The sequence below is a fragment of the Trichoderma ghanense genome (genome assembly GCF_004382785.1).
Source record: "Trichoderma ghanense strain CCMA-1212 chromosome Unknown scaffold_9, whole genome shotgun sequence".
Classification (NCBI taxonomy): Eukaryota; Fungi; Ascomycota; class Sordariomycetes; order Hypocreales; family Hypocreaceae; genus Trichoderma; species Trichoderma ghanense.
Genome location: NW_027395672.1, coordinates 220670 through 234606, shown reverse-complemented (window position 1 = coordinate 234606; position 13937 = coordinate 220670). Strand labels below are relative to the sequence as shown.

The following is a 13937-nucleotide window of genomic DNA, read 5'->3' as shown; positions in this document are numbered from 1 at the left end:
CAGGGGATATATCTTTGTGGAAGAGACGAGGAGCAGGCGGTAGACGAGTGTAACGAAAGATTCTAACGATGCTCTTTGAGATGTCTATTTGTCTTTTCTCCTTTTAAGGCTGATGTCTATCACTGCTTGGCTGAATCTTTGGTATCATACTTGTCTCTCTGGTTCTCCGTTTTCCCTTCTTTTCCTCTATTCATTTTTCGTAGTCTGTGATGCTCCTGCTCCTGTACACTAGCCAACAATGATGATTCTTGAACCGTTTCTATAATGCAATATACGCTTCACTGTCCAAATGCAGCAGCAGGATACGCCCTGTCCTTCTTCCTCCTCACGGTCGAGCTACTTCTAGAACTCGCCCCCGAGCCTGGCTCGCTCCCGTTCTTCGGCGGCACCAGCAGCGACGGCGCCATGTCCGCAGGGAGATCGTTCCACTCCGTCTCGGGCCGCTGGTTCTGGAACGACTTGCCCGAAGCCACTCTCGCCGACGGCCTGACGGGGGGCTGGGCCGCTGTCGGCATGGGCGGGAGGCTCATGACGGCCGCCGTGGTGCCGGATATGTCTGGGCGAGAGGAGGAGGGCCGCGACGGCGCCGTTGAAGAAGCAGAAGCAGAAGATGGAAGGGCGCCGAGGACGGAGGCGCCGACGGGCTTGGAGACGAGCCAGGCCGAGTCCGGGCGCAGCTTGAGGTAGTAGCCCTTGATGGCGGGCCCCTGCTTCGTGAAGCCGCGGGCCTCGTACCAGTGCAGGCCCTCTTCGTTCTCGGTCCAGACGTGCGCGGTGACGGTGGCGACGTTGAGCGCGGGATCCGTCACGGCGGCGGCGAGGACGTCGTCGAGGGCGGCGGAGACGAGGCCCAGGGAGCGGTAGGGCGAGAGCAGGCACAGCGACTGGATGTAGATGTTTTGCACGGGGCGAGCGCCCTCTTGGGCGGGGAGGTCGGGCTCGACGCGGCAGACGATGCCGCCGACGGGCTTGGGGTCGTCGCCGTCGTCACCTTGGCCGGAGGAGGAGGCGTTGTGGGACCAGCAGATGAGGCGGGAGAAGCGGCCGGTGACGGGGTCGGCGGCGCGGCTGTAGAAGGTCTCGGGGTAGCTGACGGGGAGGAGGAGGGAGTTTAGGCGGCGGAGGGCGGTGATGTCTGCGGGCGTGATGGCGCGGATGGATGCTTCGGGGGGGAGGCGCGGGTTTCGCTTGGGCGTCGTCGTTGGCGATGTTGTTGTTGTTGAGGGAGATTGAGTTGGCGGAGGAGGGATGGTGGATTGTGGGGAGGAGTCTGCAGGCGCGGGGGATTGCGATTGAGGAGGAGGAGGAGGAGGAGGAGGAGATGGCGGTTGTGGTGTTGACAGAGATTGTTGTTGTTTGTTTGATGGTGGCGGAGCGTATTGTGGTGGTTTGGCTTGGAAGAAGGACCGGATGGACATTTGCGACGGTTTGCTGGTGGTAGGGAGTGACATGTTGGAGTAAACGATTGGAAGCTGATGATGGTATAACGCTGATCGGGTCAATTGGACGCGTGAAGCGACTGTGCGATGACGAAGAAGTAGAGAGTCTAAAGCCGATGAAGTGGGATGAAGGAAAGCTGAGAGAAGAGTGAGGCGCCAGGGATCGACGTATAAGAGGGCAGCAAGGAGAGATTGCCGTGAATCAATGCCAGATGTAGTAGTAGTCAAAAATAGAATATAGCCTCCCGGAGAAGAGCCGCCACGAAAAGTTGAAGGGCTACGGAAACGGGAAGTGAACTGGAGTTGAACGATTCGGGGCTTTCCCTCCCTCTTCCGGGTTTTGTTTTGTATTTGTTGTTTCAGGGGTGGAACTATTGCGGACTCCTGCAAACGGGTTTCCCGTCGAGGTCGTCATTTTAGCAGATGCATTCCAGATCCAATGGATTTGATGTCTTATCCGCGATAAGATGTTCCGCGCCAGGGGGACCCTTCCTGGGCTCGCTCGCATGGCTAATCAGGGGGGTATGTATCTATCTATCTGGATCTGGGAATCTGGGAACCCCGTCTGCGAAATGGATGGGTTTGGCTTCGTCGCTTCTGGATGGTTTCGATGTTGGGCTTGTAGACGATGGAGTACATGCGCATACATGAGGTACGTGATCATGTAAGGGAGCGCTGGTTGGCTGTTCCAAGATCAAGGCGAGGCGCTCGCGCGCGCACACAGAAGGACAAAGGGAGCATGCGCTGTAACTGCCGGCAAACGCAGCCAGCCGCCGCAAGTGACCCCTATAGGCGCAAATAGCACCAGGGCTACAGGGGGGAGATCCAGCGATTACCAACAGCTGGAGGCACTGGACCGTAGCGGCATGCCGGCATCACTCAATTTCCATGCGGCGCTTCGGACTGGAGTCAGCATTTGAGTGTGCTGGAGGGGCGCATTGGCTTGATTCCAAAACTCGCAGCTTTTCTCACTCTTCATTCAGTCATTCAAATCACTCGATCGCATCTTTGCATTCTCTACAGTTCAATCCGCCTTCTTTCACGACCCTTGCGCCAGCAGAGCACGCTGTGTCATCTGCTAACCCGTCAATAACGATCTCGCCGGCGAGAGAGAAGTTCATTTCTAATCATCGCCCTGATCGAGCGCTCTCAAAGAGATACAGCCAGCAACAATCACCACCCAACCAGCAGCCAAGGAAAAGAACATCAGCAGCAAAAAGCACAAGCAAGGAGAAAAAAATACGATCGCCCTTCCCCTGCTCAGCCCAACCCCCCCAGCCAGAGTCACTCAGCGCGGCATGATTAGTGCACAGTGACGAAAGAAACCCCCCAAACGGCTGGCGGCGCAACAAACTTGAACCACTTTGATGCTAGCACCAGCCGCAGCCTCTCCGGCCTTGCCTCCGCCTCTAGCACTCGAGATTTCGCGCTGCTACGCCTGCTGAATCGCCTCTGTCTAGCCTTTCCGTCAGATCAGCGGGGGCGAGAGTCCGGGACCGTCTTTTCCGCCCGGCATTGCTCGGTCATCCCTCACACGACGCCAGGTTGCACAGAGCCGAACGCTCACACACACACGCACGCACACGCACGCTCACACACACCTCAGCTCCTGGAACCTTTTTTTTTTCTTTTTTTTTCTTTTCTTCTAAACCCTTTATAAACCCCCTTCCTACCCTTATCCTGGGCTTACCGCGGCACATCATGAATTCGGCCACGGGACGGGCGGGCATCATTCGTGCTCGCGACGACGCTGGGAGCATGGATAAACTGGTGAGTCCGGCGACCTGACTGCAATTCCGTTTCCCAGATTTTTTTCGCCTGGAGCGACTGCTCTGGCTGGGCTCGAAGCCTAGGGCGCGAGCCTTGCGCCTTGTCGCTGTCGCTGCCGCGGCTGGCGTCTCTTGTCGACGAGGGCCATGCTGCTTCATTGCGTGCATCGCCGGTCCCAGCCGTGACATCGAAAATCGTCCCTCTGGTGTGATGCGGCTGCTGACAATTCTCTGCCTCTTCGTCCCATAGGCGCATTCGGTGCTCGACGACGTGCTGTTCAACATCGTGTCGGACTTGTTGATGAAGACACACCGCGAGGAGAAGACGGCGAGGGCGACGACCGCGGCTATTCGGGTGGAGAAGCTGGCTTCGGACGCCTCAGAGAGCTCGACTCCCGACTCAGGTCCCGATGTGCGAATCGAGACGGACGCCGCAATCTACGAAGACGGCAAGGTGCTGCTGAAGGGCAACCCTCTTAAGACGACGACGGATATCCTGTGCCCCCGATGCCATCTTCCGCGACTCCTCTACCCAACCGACGGCAAAGGCGCCCGGAAGCCCGACCCTACGATTGTCTACTGCAAGAAGCACCCCTTCATTGAGAAGCCCGGATGCGACATCTACGGCCAGAGCTGGGTTGGACCGGGGCCTGGACGGGGCAAGAAGAAGAAGGACATGGACAAGAAGGACGGCGCAGACGGCACCCCCGAGCAGCGGCCGCCCAACGTCCTCTCGTTCCCTTCCGCCACGTGCAGCAAATGCAAGCGATGCATCCTGGTTACACGGCTGAATAATCACATGGGGTCCTGCATTGGCAACAGCGGCCGCAACGCCAGTCGAGCAGCCGCTCAGAGGATCAACGGCGGCGGTTCCCAGAACGAACCGACGCCCCCGCCCTCTCAGAAGGCCACGCCGACGCCGACCTCTCGGGCGCAGAGCCCCCGGAAGCGAGACGTGAGCGACGACGACGACGACGACTCGGAGACGAGCCACAAGAAGAAGAAGCTCAAGCCCAGCCAGACCAAGAAGGTCATCCTCAAGACGAAGCCCCCGTTGAAGAAGGACAAGATCAAGAGCAGCTCGCTGAGCCAGGAGCAAAAGGCCGACTACGACGTGCCGTCCCCCAAGGTGCTGAACAAGATCAAGTCCAAGGCGGAGAGCCCCATCAAGAAGCTCAAGGTAACCAAGCCGACCATTGCCTCGCCCATGTCTAAGAACGGCCGAGATATCGACGGAGAGTCCGAGTCGTCGGGAACGCTCTCATCACCGCCCGCAAGCCGTCACTAAAGGCGTGCACAAGAGATATACGAACAACGGCGCGAGATCGTGGAGTCTGGAAGACTTTGCATGCGTTCGCTCTGCCTGGCCATAACCGGATGGATTGGATACGGGATAGACTCGAAGCGGAGGGCCTTTGGAGTTTTGATATCCATCTTTCACCCTTCATTGCACTTTTTTTTTTTCACTGTACTACTACTTATTTTTTCTTGTCTTTTTCGTCTTTCCCGATATACAAGAGAGGAAAACCGAAAAGGGAAAAATCGACCCCAGACTGCTTGCTTTGCGTTTTGATTTGGCAGCTCTCGGGGGCGATGGGTTCGCTACTGGGCTGGCTGACTGGCTTTTATATACAGACGATGATGATACATCCAGCATCCCGAGGGACAACCGGGAATTTTGGCGTTTGGGGGAAAACACTCTGATTTCTGGTCTTGATTTGACTCTAGTCGCATGGACTTTGTTCTCTTCTTCTTTCACGCTAGGCTAGTCGAGTCTGCATGTGCATGAAGCAAGTGATTCCTCAGTTGATCACGTCTCTCATGTGGTGGTGTTGCATAGTATTTTCCCACGTGAAGACTTTTCATGATTGCCCATTGTCTCGATTCGTTCGACCGTGACCTCCCCAATTTCATATAAAAAGCATCCCCGATAAAGAGTATCGTCTGGAAAGCAAGACGTAAAAAAACAAACGCCATACCGTGCTGTCTATGCGAAGCCGCAAGCATTACCTATTATATACATGATACACATCCACGCCAGGAAATACACACATGGTCACGTCGAATCCCATCACAGACGCACCAGATGACCGCACCCGCCCCCTCCTGTGCTCCCCATCCCGATATCCAAACCCACACCCCTCCTCCCAAAGCCCCAAATCAAACCTCATCCTCCGCCTCCAAAACCCTCGCCTGAAAAATCTTGACCTCCTCAAGCGGCCTGTCCTCCGGCCCCGTCGGCACGAGCCCCATCCTCCTCACGACGCCCATGCCGCTCTTGACCCGCCCAAAGATGGTGTGCTTCCCGTCGAGCCAGGGCGTGGGCGCGAGCGTGATGAAGAACTGCGACCCGTTGGTGTTTGGCCCCGCGTTGGCCATGCTGAGGATGCCCGCGCCGGCGTGCTTGAGCGACGGGTCGATCTCGTCCTCGAACTTGTCGCCGTAGATGGAGGCGCCGCCGCGGCCGGTGCCCGTCGGGTCGCCGCCCTGGATCATGAAGTCGGGGATGATGCGGTGGAATATCGTGGCGTTGTAGTAGCCGCGCTGGACGAGGGTGGAAAAGTTCTTGGTCGTTTTGGGGGCGTGCTTTGTGTAGAGCTCGAGGGTGATGTTGCCCTTTTGATTTGAAGATGTCAGCACTTTTGTTCTTTTTTTTTTTTTTCCTCTTCTTTGTTGTGAGGGTTGGTGGTGGAGGTGGTGTACCATTGAGGTTTCTAGGACGACGTTTGTAGCCATTGCTGACGAGGCTGAGGTGGTGAGAGATTTAGTCTGCAGGATGATGGCGAGATGTCACAAGTATAGGAAAGAGGTGAGTGGTTGTCACTGCGAGACGAGGCTGCGATGCTGCTGCTGGAGAAGGCATCTGCTTATCGCTATCGCGGCGCGCCATTGGCTGCCTTGTCGGGAGCTTTTCAGCGAACTGCCAATTAGCGGCGATTATTTAGCGCATAGATCCCGCTGTAACTCCAGCAGCTGCGTGCTGAAACATGGATGGAGTTGATACATGTACTTTGGTGACTGGCTCTCGGGGGGTGTTGGGTTTCTTTCCTTCCATCTTTCGAGTGCATCACCCGCTTACGAGACTTGCTCTTCATCCGATCACTGCAATTCATATATCAATCTGTCTTATTGCGCCTCTGTAATAGATGCTCTGAAAGAATCGCAAGATATCTGGACTGAAATGGTCTGACCGGCGCTGTCAACGTCATAGAGCCAGGTCTTGTTGATTGAGACCACGTTTCGCCTTGCTGGAACTCCGTCATCAAACCACCTCCAGCAGCTGGGCCTTCTGTGTTTCGATAAAGCAGCATCTGGCACCAAGCAACAATGTCTTCTACAAATGTCACCCTCATGGAGGGCTTGGACAGCCTCAACATGACGGTAAACGCCACGGCAGCGGCTGCCTCGTCCTCAAGCATCGTGGATACCCTGCAGGACCTCAGCTTCCTCCTGCTCGAGCTGAAGCTCGTCAGCGGCGCCATGGGAATCATCTACCTCGGAGCCCATGCGTCCCTGCGTCGTCCGCCCTCCGCAGCCGTATCCAAGGACAAGAAGCGCCAGAAGCAGGAGGACGAGACCTTTGTCCCGGGACTGGAGCTCTCGGACGCCATTCTCTTCCCCATCATGGCTGCCTGCGTCCTTGTTGGGCTTTACTACCTCATTCAGTGGCTTCAAGACCCGGCAATCATCAATAAGATTCTGCGGTCTTACATGACGACGATGTCGATGGCGAGCTTGCTCACGTTCTATGCTCATGGCATCCAAGTGCTGACGTCCTTTGTGTTTCCCCGGTTCTGGCGTGGGAGAGACGGGAAGCTGCGAAGAGCTGATCAGGCCAAGAGGGCGGTTGCAGTCTGCGATGACGTTGGCAATGAGCTCGAGACGCGCAACAATGGCGGAACAAGCCCTCTTCCTGGAGCCTTGGGCTTCCTTGTGCCGGTGGCGTGGATGCACAACAAGGTCTGGAACCTGAGGCATCTCTTGACGAGGCACTGGCTGCTGGAGGTGTTTGCGCATGGCCTGGGCAAGGAGACGGCCCACGTCAAGTTTGCGCACATGCTGGCGCTGTTGATGGCGGTGGTGACGGCGATTGTCTACTTTGCGACCTCGTGGCCGTTCCTGTCCAACATGCTGGGCTACGGCATGTGCTACGGATCGTTTTTGATCCTCTCGCCGACTGATTTCCTCACTGGATCGCTGGTGCTGTGGGGACTCTTCTTCTATGACATCTTCATGGTCTTCTACACGTGAGCCGCTCTTCTCTTGCTAACTCTCACCAGGAATGTCTTTGGACTAATACTTCTCTAGACCTTATATGATGACGGTAGCTACGACTCTCGACGTACCTATCAAACTCACATATGAGGCAGCATCCAGGAAGAGCATCCTCGGACTCGGGGACATTGTGATCCCTGGCATGGTCATTGGCTGGGCACTTCGGCTCGATCTCTGGATCCACTACTACAGGAAGATCAAGTACGAAGCTACCGACCTGAAGATCCTTGAGAAGGTGTCTGGCACCGAAGAGACCATCACACGAAGCGAGACCAAGCACAGAGAGGTCAAGACACCCTACGTCGATGTCAAAGGCAACTGGGGAGAGCGCTTCTGGATTCGCCGAGCTTTTGGCCTCGTTACTCCCCAAGACTTGCCTCCCCCGGTTGCCGCGTCGAGGTTTCCCAAGACGTACTTTTACGCCTCCATGGTGGGATACTTTGTGGGCATGTTGGTTACCCTCGCCATGCTGCTCGTCTTCAAGCACGGACAGCCGGCGCTGCTGTATCTTGTTCCGGGCGTGCTGGGATCTATGCTGTTGACTAGCCTGGTGCGTGGGGAGTTCAAGGAACTGTGGATGTACACGGAGGATGGAAGCCTCGATACCGTAGACGTCGTGGTGGACCTGGATGGGAACGGCAAGGCAGTGAAGACGATTGGCAAACTGGAGAATGGCGTGGTAGACACGACCAAGGACGAAAAGAAGAAGGACGACGAAAAGGAAAAGGACAAGGAGAAGGGCAAAGAGAAGAAACCAGAAGCAGGAAAGGGCAAGAAAGGACACAAGGTGTTTTTCATCTCATTGGAGGCGCCGTCAGAAGGAGATGAGGAAGAGGATCACGAGGCGTAAGGGTCCCTAGTGCAGGGCTTCGGTTGACCGAATTGCACCAGATAAATGGGAGCATATGTACGAATAGAGAAACAAGAGAGTCAATTCTATTCATCCATATCTAGTCAACGTTCCATATAACTGTCATGTAGCAATCTGTCGTCCCGCTCATGTTTATCCAGCGCTTGCCATGCATCCACGACGTATTCCAAGCCTCCATCTCTTCCTCCTATCGTAATCCAAGTCCAGATTCATCAACATGCCATTGCGAATGACAACCAATGTTGAGACGAACATCACTCGCCCAGCTCCTCCAGCAACCTCTCCGCCCTCGCAAGCGTCTCCTCCAGATGCAAAACCTCCGGCTCGGGAACCTCAAGCCCAGCACCGCCCTCACCCCTCCTCACAACCGTGCAAATCATGTACTCGTCATCCAGCGCACTCTCCAACTTTACATCCACGTCCGTGAGCCTGCTCCCCTCGAACCAGACCTCGAGCTCCTTATCCGCTCCCTCGGGCGGCGTCTCGCCAGGGGGCGCAAAGTGTCGCATCTCGAGGTCGTGCAGCCACGGCGCGAGGAGGGCCTCGCCCGTCATCTTGACGTAGGCCTCGCGCAGGCACCAGTCTGCGTAGAAGTAGTCCAGCAGGCGATGCGCTTCCGTGCGAGGCGACAACGGCAGCTCCCTCATGCGGCGGACTTCGAGAGGCGACAGGACCTCGGCGTGCAGGGCGATAAAGGACGGCCAGCCCTCGGTCTGAACGTGTCGGACGTCCCGTTCGCGACGCTCCCCGGGACAGACGATGTCCGTGCCGATGGCGACGCCGGGGGGAGGATTGTGCGCGCCAAAGAGGACGACGACGCCGGCTTGGTGGGAGACGTTGAAGAGGAGGGGCTGCTGGTTGGAAGAGGGGGGGTGGATGAAGATTGGCTTTGTGCGGGCGTCGCGGATGGGGGTTGCGCGGGGGAGGGGAACGCGGAGGAAGTGGGATATGGCGAGGCGCTTGAGGAGGGAGGACGCGAGGGAGAGCTTGGCGTCTCGGAGGAAGTGGTATTTTAGGGCGGCGGACTGTTCGGTTGGGGAGAGGAGGGAGAGGGCGCGGGAGGCCTGGGGAGGGGGGGTTTGTTTAGTTTTGATGAAACGGATGAATGATGATGGGCGTGATGGGGATGGGGATGAAGAGGTTGAGGGTGGTGGTGATGAGGGAGACGTACCACTTGAGGGAGATCCTTGGTGTTGCTTGCTTCGGGCCAGAGGGGCCGCGTGTCGAGGACCCAGAGGAAGACGCTGCTGGGCTGGGCCATTTTGCTTTATTACGTCGTCTCTTGATTGCCTATGATCTCTTGCTCGAGGTATCTACTCAGGGTGATGGATAACGCTATGAAGCTGAATGAAATGAGGTGCTGCTTTTAGGAGTCGTGATATGAGTAATTTTATGAGAGCGGGTTTCCGTTCTGAGATGTCGAGATGAGTCTCGTGAGACGCATGCAGTGAGATCGGAATGCTTTGCTTCTTCCCCCCTGCCAATCATCTTGCTAGCTGCCGCTTCCCCGCTCCGGCCCGCAGAGCCGCAGGATTGAAGGGCAAGATGTACAGTGTTAGTGTTACAACTAAGGTCCTCTATTCATCTGCTGAGTGACACTCTTGAAAGATACCTAGGTGAAAGGACCTGCAAAGATTACTTGACCATGTGGCATTGGTGATGATATCATTGCATTTTTTTTCGAGCAGCTAAGAGAAACAGAAGAATGAGCATCATGATGTTTCACCTTCATCAATCCCCTACTCCTCTCCTCATACCATACCATACCATACATTCTCCACGATCACGCCTTACAGATGCTTGCCGAAAAACTCGAGCAGCGTCTTGTAGCCCCTCTCGTACTCGGCCTTGACCCTCTCGTTCTTCAAGTCGGACCTCGCCGCCATCCAGCCGTGGATCTGGTCGCCAAACGTCTCGACGTGCTTGGGCACCTTCAGCTTCTCCTCGAACTTCTTGACGTCGTCCGGATTCTCGTCGCCCGACGCCAGCAGCGCAAAGGGGATGTTGAGGCCCTCGGCGTCGGCGGGGTCGACCATGGCCGGGTGCGCGGCGGCCGCGGCCGAGAAGGGGTTTGTGGGAGCCTTGACGGTGAGGGCAACGACTTTGCCGCCCCAGCAGAACTGTCAACGGGGTTAGTAATTGCGATGCTTTTGAGAATTGAGTGTAGAAGGGACTTGGTTCCGCAACATGAGATACATGCGTGATAGACTTACCCCTAGCATGGCCAGCTTGGACACAGACGGGCTGTGAGCCTTGACGGCATCCACGTACGCGGGGACATAGCCGGCAATCTTGGGAGGCGGGAACTCGCCAAAAAAGGCGCCCAGTGCTTTTTGCTTCTCCTCGGTGTCGGGAGGGTAGCTGTTCGTATGGTTGGTTCGACGTCAGCCAATCCTTTCATCATCTATATGCCATGCATTCCCGACGCATTCAAGAGCACCCAAGATGCCGCTGGACCGAGGACTCAACTCACTATTCAATGGGGCACGGCTTGCCCTTGAACCAGTCGGGCATAAACACCTTGTACTTCTGGTGCTCGTTGCTATAGGCCAGGATGTCGGCGCCCTGGACCGTCTGGTCAAAGTAGCCAAAGATGTCGTAGATGACCACAATGGCCTTTGTCGCGTCTGCGGGGCCGGTGACGTCTGGTTGTCGCAAAAAAGCAGCGTGAGACTCGGTTCGGTTTCTTGTGTCAAGTGTATGTTCAGAGGCATCATCGGATAGAGGACTTACAGGTCTTGTAGCCGCCGATATCCTCGTACGAGCCCTTGGGCGTGTATCCCTCGGAGACGATGGGGGGGATGTTGCAGCAGGCGGCGCTGTGGCCGTGTGATGCGGGCATGGAGGACATGGTGCGGGATTGGAAGAAGGGGAAATGGGATTGGGTTTTGGATCGCGCGGGGGCGGCTGTGGCTGCGGGTATGGCGGGTTTAAGAGGACGGCGATGCGGAAGCGGGTGCGGATGCGGTTGCAGATGCGGATGCTGTTGGTGTTGAAGAAGAGGGAATCGAGATCGAGATCGAGCTTCTTGGAGCTGGCAATGGGCGGATGAAATGAGCTCCGAGCGGCGGCCGAGGCTGATGCGGGGACCAGGCGAGAGAATGGAGACTGCAAGGGGAGAGGCAGAGGCTGTGGAGAGGAGACGCAGATGCCTCATGGAAATAGAAGGGAAAAGAAAAAGGGAACTTGCTGCGGGTCGGGCCGGATGAGGAAATTGAGTTGTAGCGGGAGGGATCGAGGAACAGGAAGAAGAAGAAGAAGACGCTGTGTTTGTGTTTCGTCGTTGGTTTGAAGCCTCTGTCATGTAATCATCAATTGCTGACTGACATTCTATCCCCAAGGTACCTACGGCAGTGACGACGGCTTTGCTTCATCGACAGCTCATGGCAACGTCAGCGCCTGCGAGTCGTAGAACGGATAGTGAGTGGCCCCGCTATAGCCCGTATGAGCTAGCATTCGGTCAAGTGCCTGCATGCCTCATGTGGAGCTGTCAACAGAGCTTACGAGAAGCTTTGTGAGAGAGGTGAAAAGAGGGGAAATCAGACGGGACGGGATTCAATCTCGAGGTGGGGGGCGGGGTTTGGGCGGTGATGTCACAGGATGTCGATATACATAAGGTACCTACCTAGGAGAGCAATCATTACTTGCACGTTGATGGACACTTTTGAACAAGAAGGAGAATAGGTAGCAACAAGAGGAAGAAGATCAGAGCTTCAGGGAATAGCATACAGGCACTCAGTTTACCAAAGAGTGAGGCGGCGGGGAAATCAAGATGTACTCGTAGGGAGGCCTTCTCAGCCCTCCTGTAGCAGTCTGAACCAAAGACCGAGATCGACCAACATGCTCAAGAAATTCAATTCGCTATACGCTGTAAACCGCCAATTGCTCCATCAGAGCCTCATCAAGCCAGAATCGAAACCCAAATCACCGCATGATCCAAACGAGAAGATGAGGTCCGTGCAAGGTCTAGGCGGCTGCCAGCCTTCCAATGTGAGCCTCAACACCAAGTCCAGTACTCGCCATCCCTCCACACAACATCCTTCTCCTCGCCTCCGTGCCATCGGAAGCAGGGCACCATCTCGGATCGATTTTCCAGCGTCGCCGTCATGTCCTGGCCCAAGTCTTTGACCACCCTCTCCGCCTGGGCCACGAGTCGCGGGATCGGGTCCCACGCAACAATCTCTCTCAACTTGAACCACATGGCCTCGTGCACAGCCGCTCGAAGCACCAGCCTGATGGGAATCTCCAGTCCTGCATCGCGCTTGACAGACAGCTTGGCAATGTACAGCCGCTGTTGCGCAAAGTCGTGCACCCACCACGCCTCGACCTTCGTTTCCGTCATCGGGTCCTCGTAGACGGCTCCCACGTGCATAGGGACTGGGCTCCAGGACGGGCCCCATGCTTGCTTTATTCCGTATAGTATCCCAACCGTCATGGACTGGCGGCACAGGTGCCAGCCCTTCACCTCTGGCACCAGCCGGAATTGCGCATGTGTGGTTGGGCTCTTGATGGCACTCATCGCCATCATGGACATCGAATCGTCAGCCACCAACAAGTGCTCGACCAACTTGTCATTCGCGATGAAGCCAAATTCAGCGTCACAATCACCGAGGTGTCGCCGCATGTACCCCTTGAGACGGTCGTCCAGCTGCAGGTTACCCAACGTGACTCGGAGCTGCTTGGCGGGGAGCGGCTTCTAGCCACGCTTCTTGAGGAAGTTCGTGTTGGGGCCGCCGTACACGACGCTGAACTCAATGCGGTCTTCGCCCTCCCTCCTGTCCATTTCTTCGGCCAAGCGCTTCAGGAACTCCGTGCCATGCCCTCGTCTCCGTTGCTCAGGGGCAGTAGAGAACTGCGATATCACCGCGCCCCTGACATGCTTGAACCCCCTAGCTGTGCTGATTAGGGCTGGCCGGCAACGGACATTGGCTCCGGAGTAGATTTTAGAAAGGTCAGCGCAGTGTCTCGTGTACCAAAACTCTTCCTTGAACCTGAACAACTTCTTGCCGTAATCTCGTACCATGCTCTCGATACGTAACCAGTAGGCGGCAGGCAAGGGCGAGGAAGCGTAAGCGACGCAACGCTTCCAGAACTCCAAAAGCTGCTTGCTCGAGCCTTCTGTGAAGCACGGCATATCATCCGTGGCCGGTTGTGAGAAGTCTTGAAGGGCGAACTTCTCCACGAGCCTCGAGGCTATGAACTTCTTCAAGAGCCTCGAGTCTAAATCGGATGCTTCTTTGGAATAATCGCCACCGTCCGCCGGAGTGTCGTCGTGGCTGGTTGTCGGAGTTACAATGCCGCTGTTCGTCAGACTCTCATCGCTGTCGTCCATCAGAGGGCCGTCGCCGCTCTTTGTTGGACTGCCATCGCAGCGGAGGTCGTCTGACGCAGCACGCAGCGGCGTTGAAGCATCTTTCAGACCGCCCATCGTAAATGACGATGCCTGAACTTTGGATCGGCCACTGACCACAGACAAGGGCGAGTAGTTACATCAGTGCCTTGCGGGCGACCCAGGGATGAGGTTTCTACTATACCTGATCACCAGAGTCAGAGTAGCCTCTGGGGGACAAGAGGAGAGGACAA

At 56.3% G+C, this 13937-nt stretch overlaps 9 protein-coding genes across 9 annotated transcripts; 3 read left to right on the top strand and 6 right to left on the bottom strand.

Annotated features, from left to right (window-relative positions):
- Positions 1-278: 278 nt before the first annotated feature.
- On the bottom strand, positions 279-1451 carry CCMA1212_007154 (Pre-mRNA-splicing factor cwf24; the record flags this gene model as incomplete). Its single annotated transcript, XM_073704330.1, has 1 exon — positions 279-1451. The coding sequence occupies one exon, from the start codon at positions 1449-1451 to the stop codon at positions 279-281; it is 1173 nt and encodes a 390-aa protein (XP_073556917.1).
- A 1689-nt stretch (positions 1452-3140) lies between these two features.
- On the top strand, positions 3141-4496 carry CCMA1212_007153 (uncharacterized protein; the record flags this gene model as incomplete). The annotated part of the gene is made up of 2 exons (XM_073704329.1): positions 3141-3209; positions 3459-4496. The coding sequence occupies 2 exons, from the start codon at positions 3141-3143 to the stop codon at positions 4494-4496; spliced, it is 1107 nt and encodes a 368-aa protein (XP_073556911.1).
- A 764-nt stretch (positions 4497-5260) lies between these two features.
- CCMA1212_007152 (uncharacterized protein) lies at positions 5261-5836 on the top strand (the record flags this gene model as incomplete). The annotated part of the gene is made up of 1 exon (XM_073704328.1): positions 5261-5836. The coding sequence occupies one exon, from the start codon at positions 5261-5263 to the stop codon at positions 5834-5836; it is 576 nt and encodes a 191-aa protein (XP_073556912.1).
- CCMA1212_007151 (Peptidyl-prolyl cis-trans isomerase-like 1) lies at positions 5369-5944 on the bottom strand (the record flags this gene model as incomplete). Its single annotated transcript, XM_073704327.1, has 2 exons — positions 5369-5824; positions 5912-5944. 2 exons carry the CDS (start codon positions 5942-5944, stop codon positions 5369-5371), a joined length of 489 nt encoding a protein of 162 aa, XP_073556913.1.
- A 591-nt stretch (positions 5945-6535) lies between these two features.
- Positions 6536-8333, top strand: CCMA1212_007150 (uncharacterized protein; the record flags this gene model as incomplete). Its single annotated transcript, XM_073704326.1, has 2 exons — positions 6536-7455; positions 7517-8333. 2 exons carry the CDS (start codon positions 6536-6538, stop codon positions 8331-8333), a joined length of 1737 nt encoding a protein of 578 aa, XP_073556914.1.
- A 275-nt stretch (positions 8334-8608) lies between these two features.
- CCMA1212_007149 (uncharacterized protein) lies at positions 8609-9615 on the bottom strand (the record flags this gene model as incomplete). Its single annotated transcript, XM_073704325.1, has 2 exons — positions 8609-9418; positions 9526-9615. The coding sequence occupies 2 exons, from the start codon at positions 9613-9615 to the stop codon at positions 8609-8611; spliced, it is 900 nt and encodes a 299-aa protein (XP_073557169.1).
- A 529-nt stretch (positions 9616-10144) lies between these two features.
- Positions 10145-11205, bottom strand: CCMA1212_007148 (uncharacterized protein; the record flags this gene model as incomplete). The annotated part of the gene is made up of 4 exons (XM_073704324.1): positions 10145-10474; positions 10568-10715; positions 10828-10999; positions 11088-11205. 4 exons carry the CDS (start codon positions 11203-11205, stop codon positions 10145-10147), a joined length of 768 nt encoding a protein of 255 aa, XP_073557168.1.
- A 1146-nt stretch (positions 11206-12351) lies between these two features.
- Positions 12352-12879, bottom strand: CCMA1212_007147 (uncharacterized protein; the record flags this gene model as incomplete). The annotated part of the gene is made up of 1 exon (XM_073704323.1): positions 12352-12879. One exon carries the CDS (start codon positions 12877-12879, stop codon positions 12352-12354), a length of 528 nt encoding a protein of 175 aa, XP_073557167.1.
- Positions 12880-13050: 171 nt separating this feature from the next.
- On the bottom strand, positions 13051-13782 carry CCMA1212_007146 (uncharacterized protein; the record flags this gene model as incomplete). Its single annotated transcript, XM_073704322.1, has 1 exon — positions 13051-13782. The coding sequence occupies one exon, from the start codon at positions 13780-13782 to the stop codon at positions 13051-13053; it is 732 nt and encodes a 243-aa protein (XP_073557166.1).
- Positions 13783-13937: the final 155 nt, after the last annotated feature.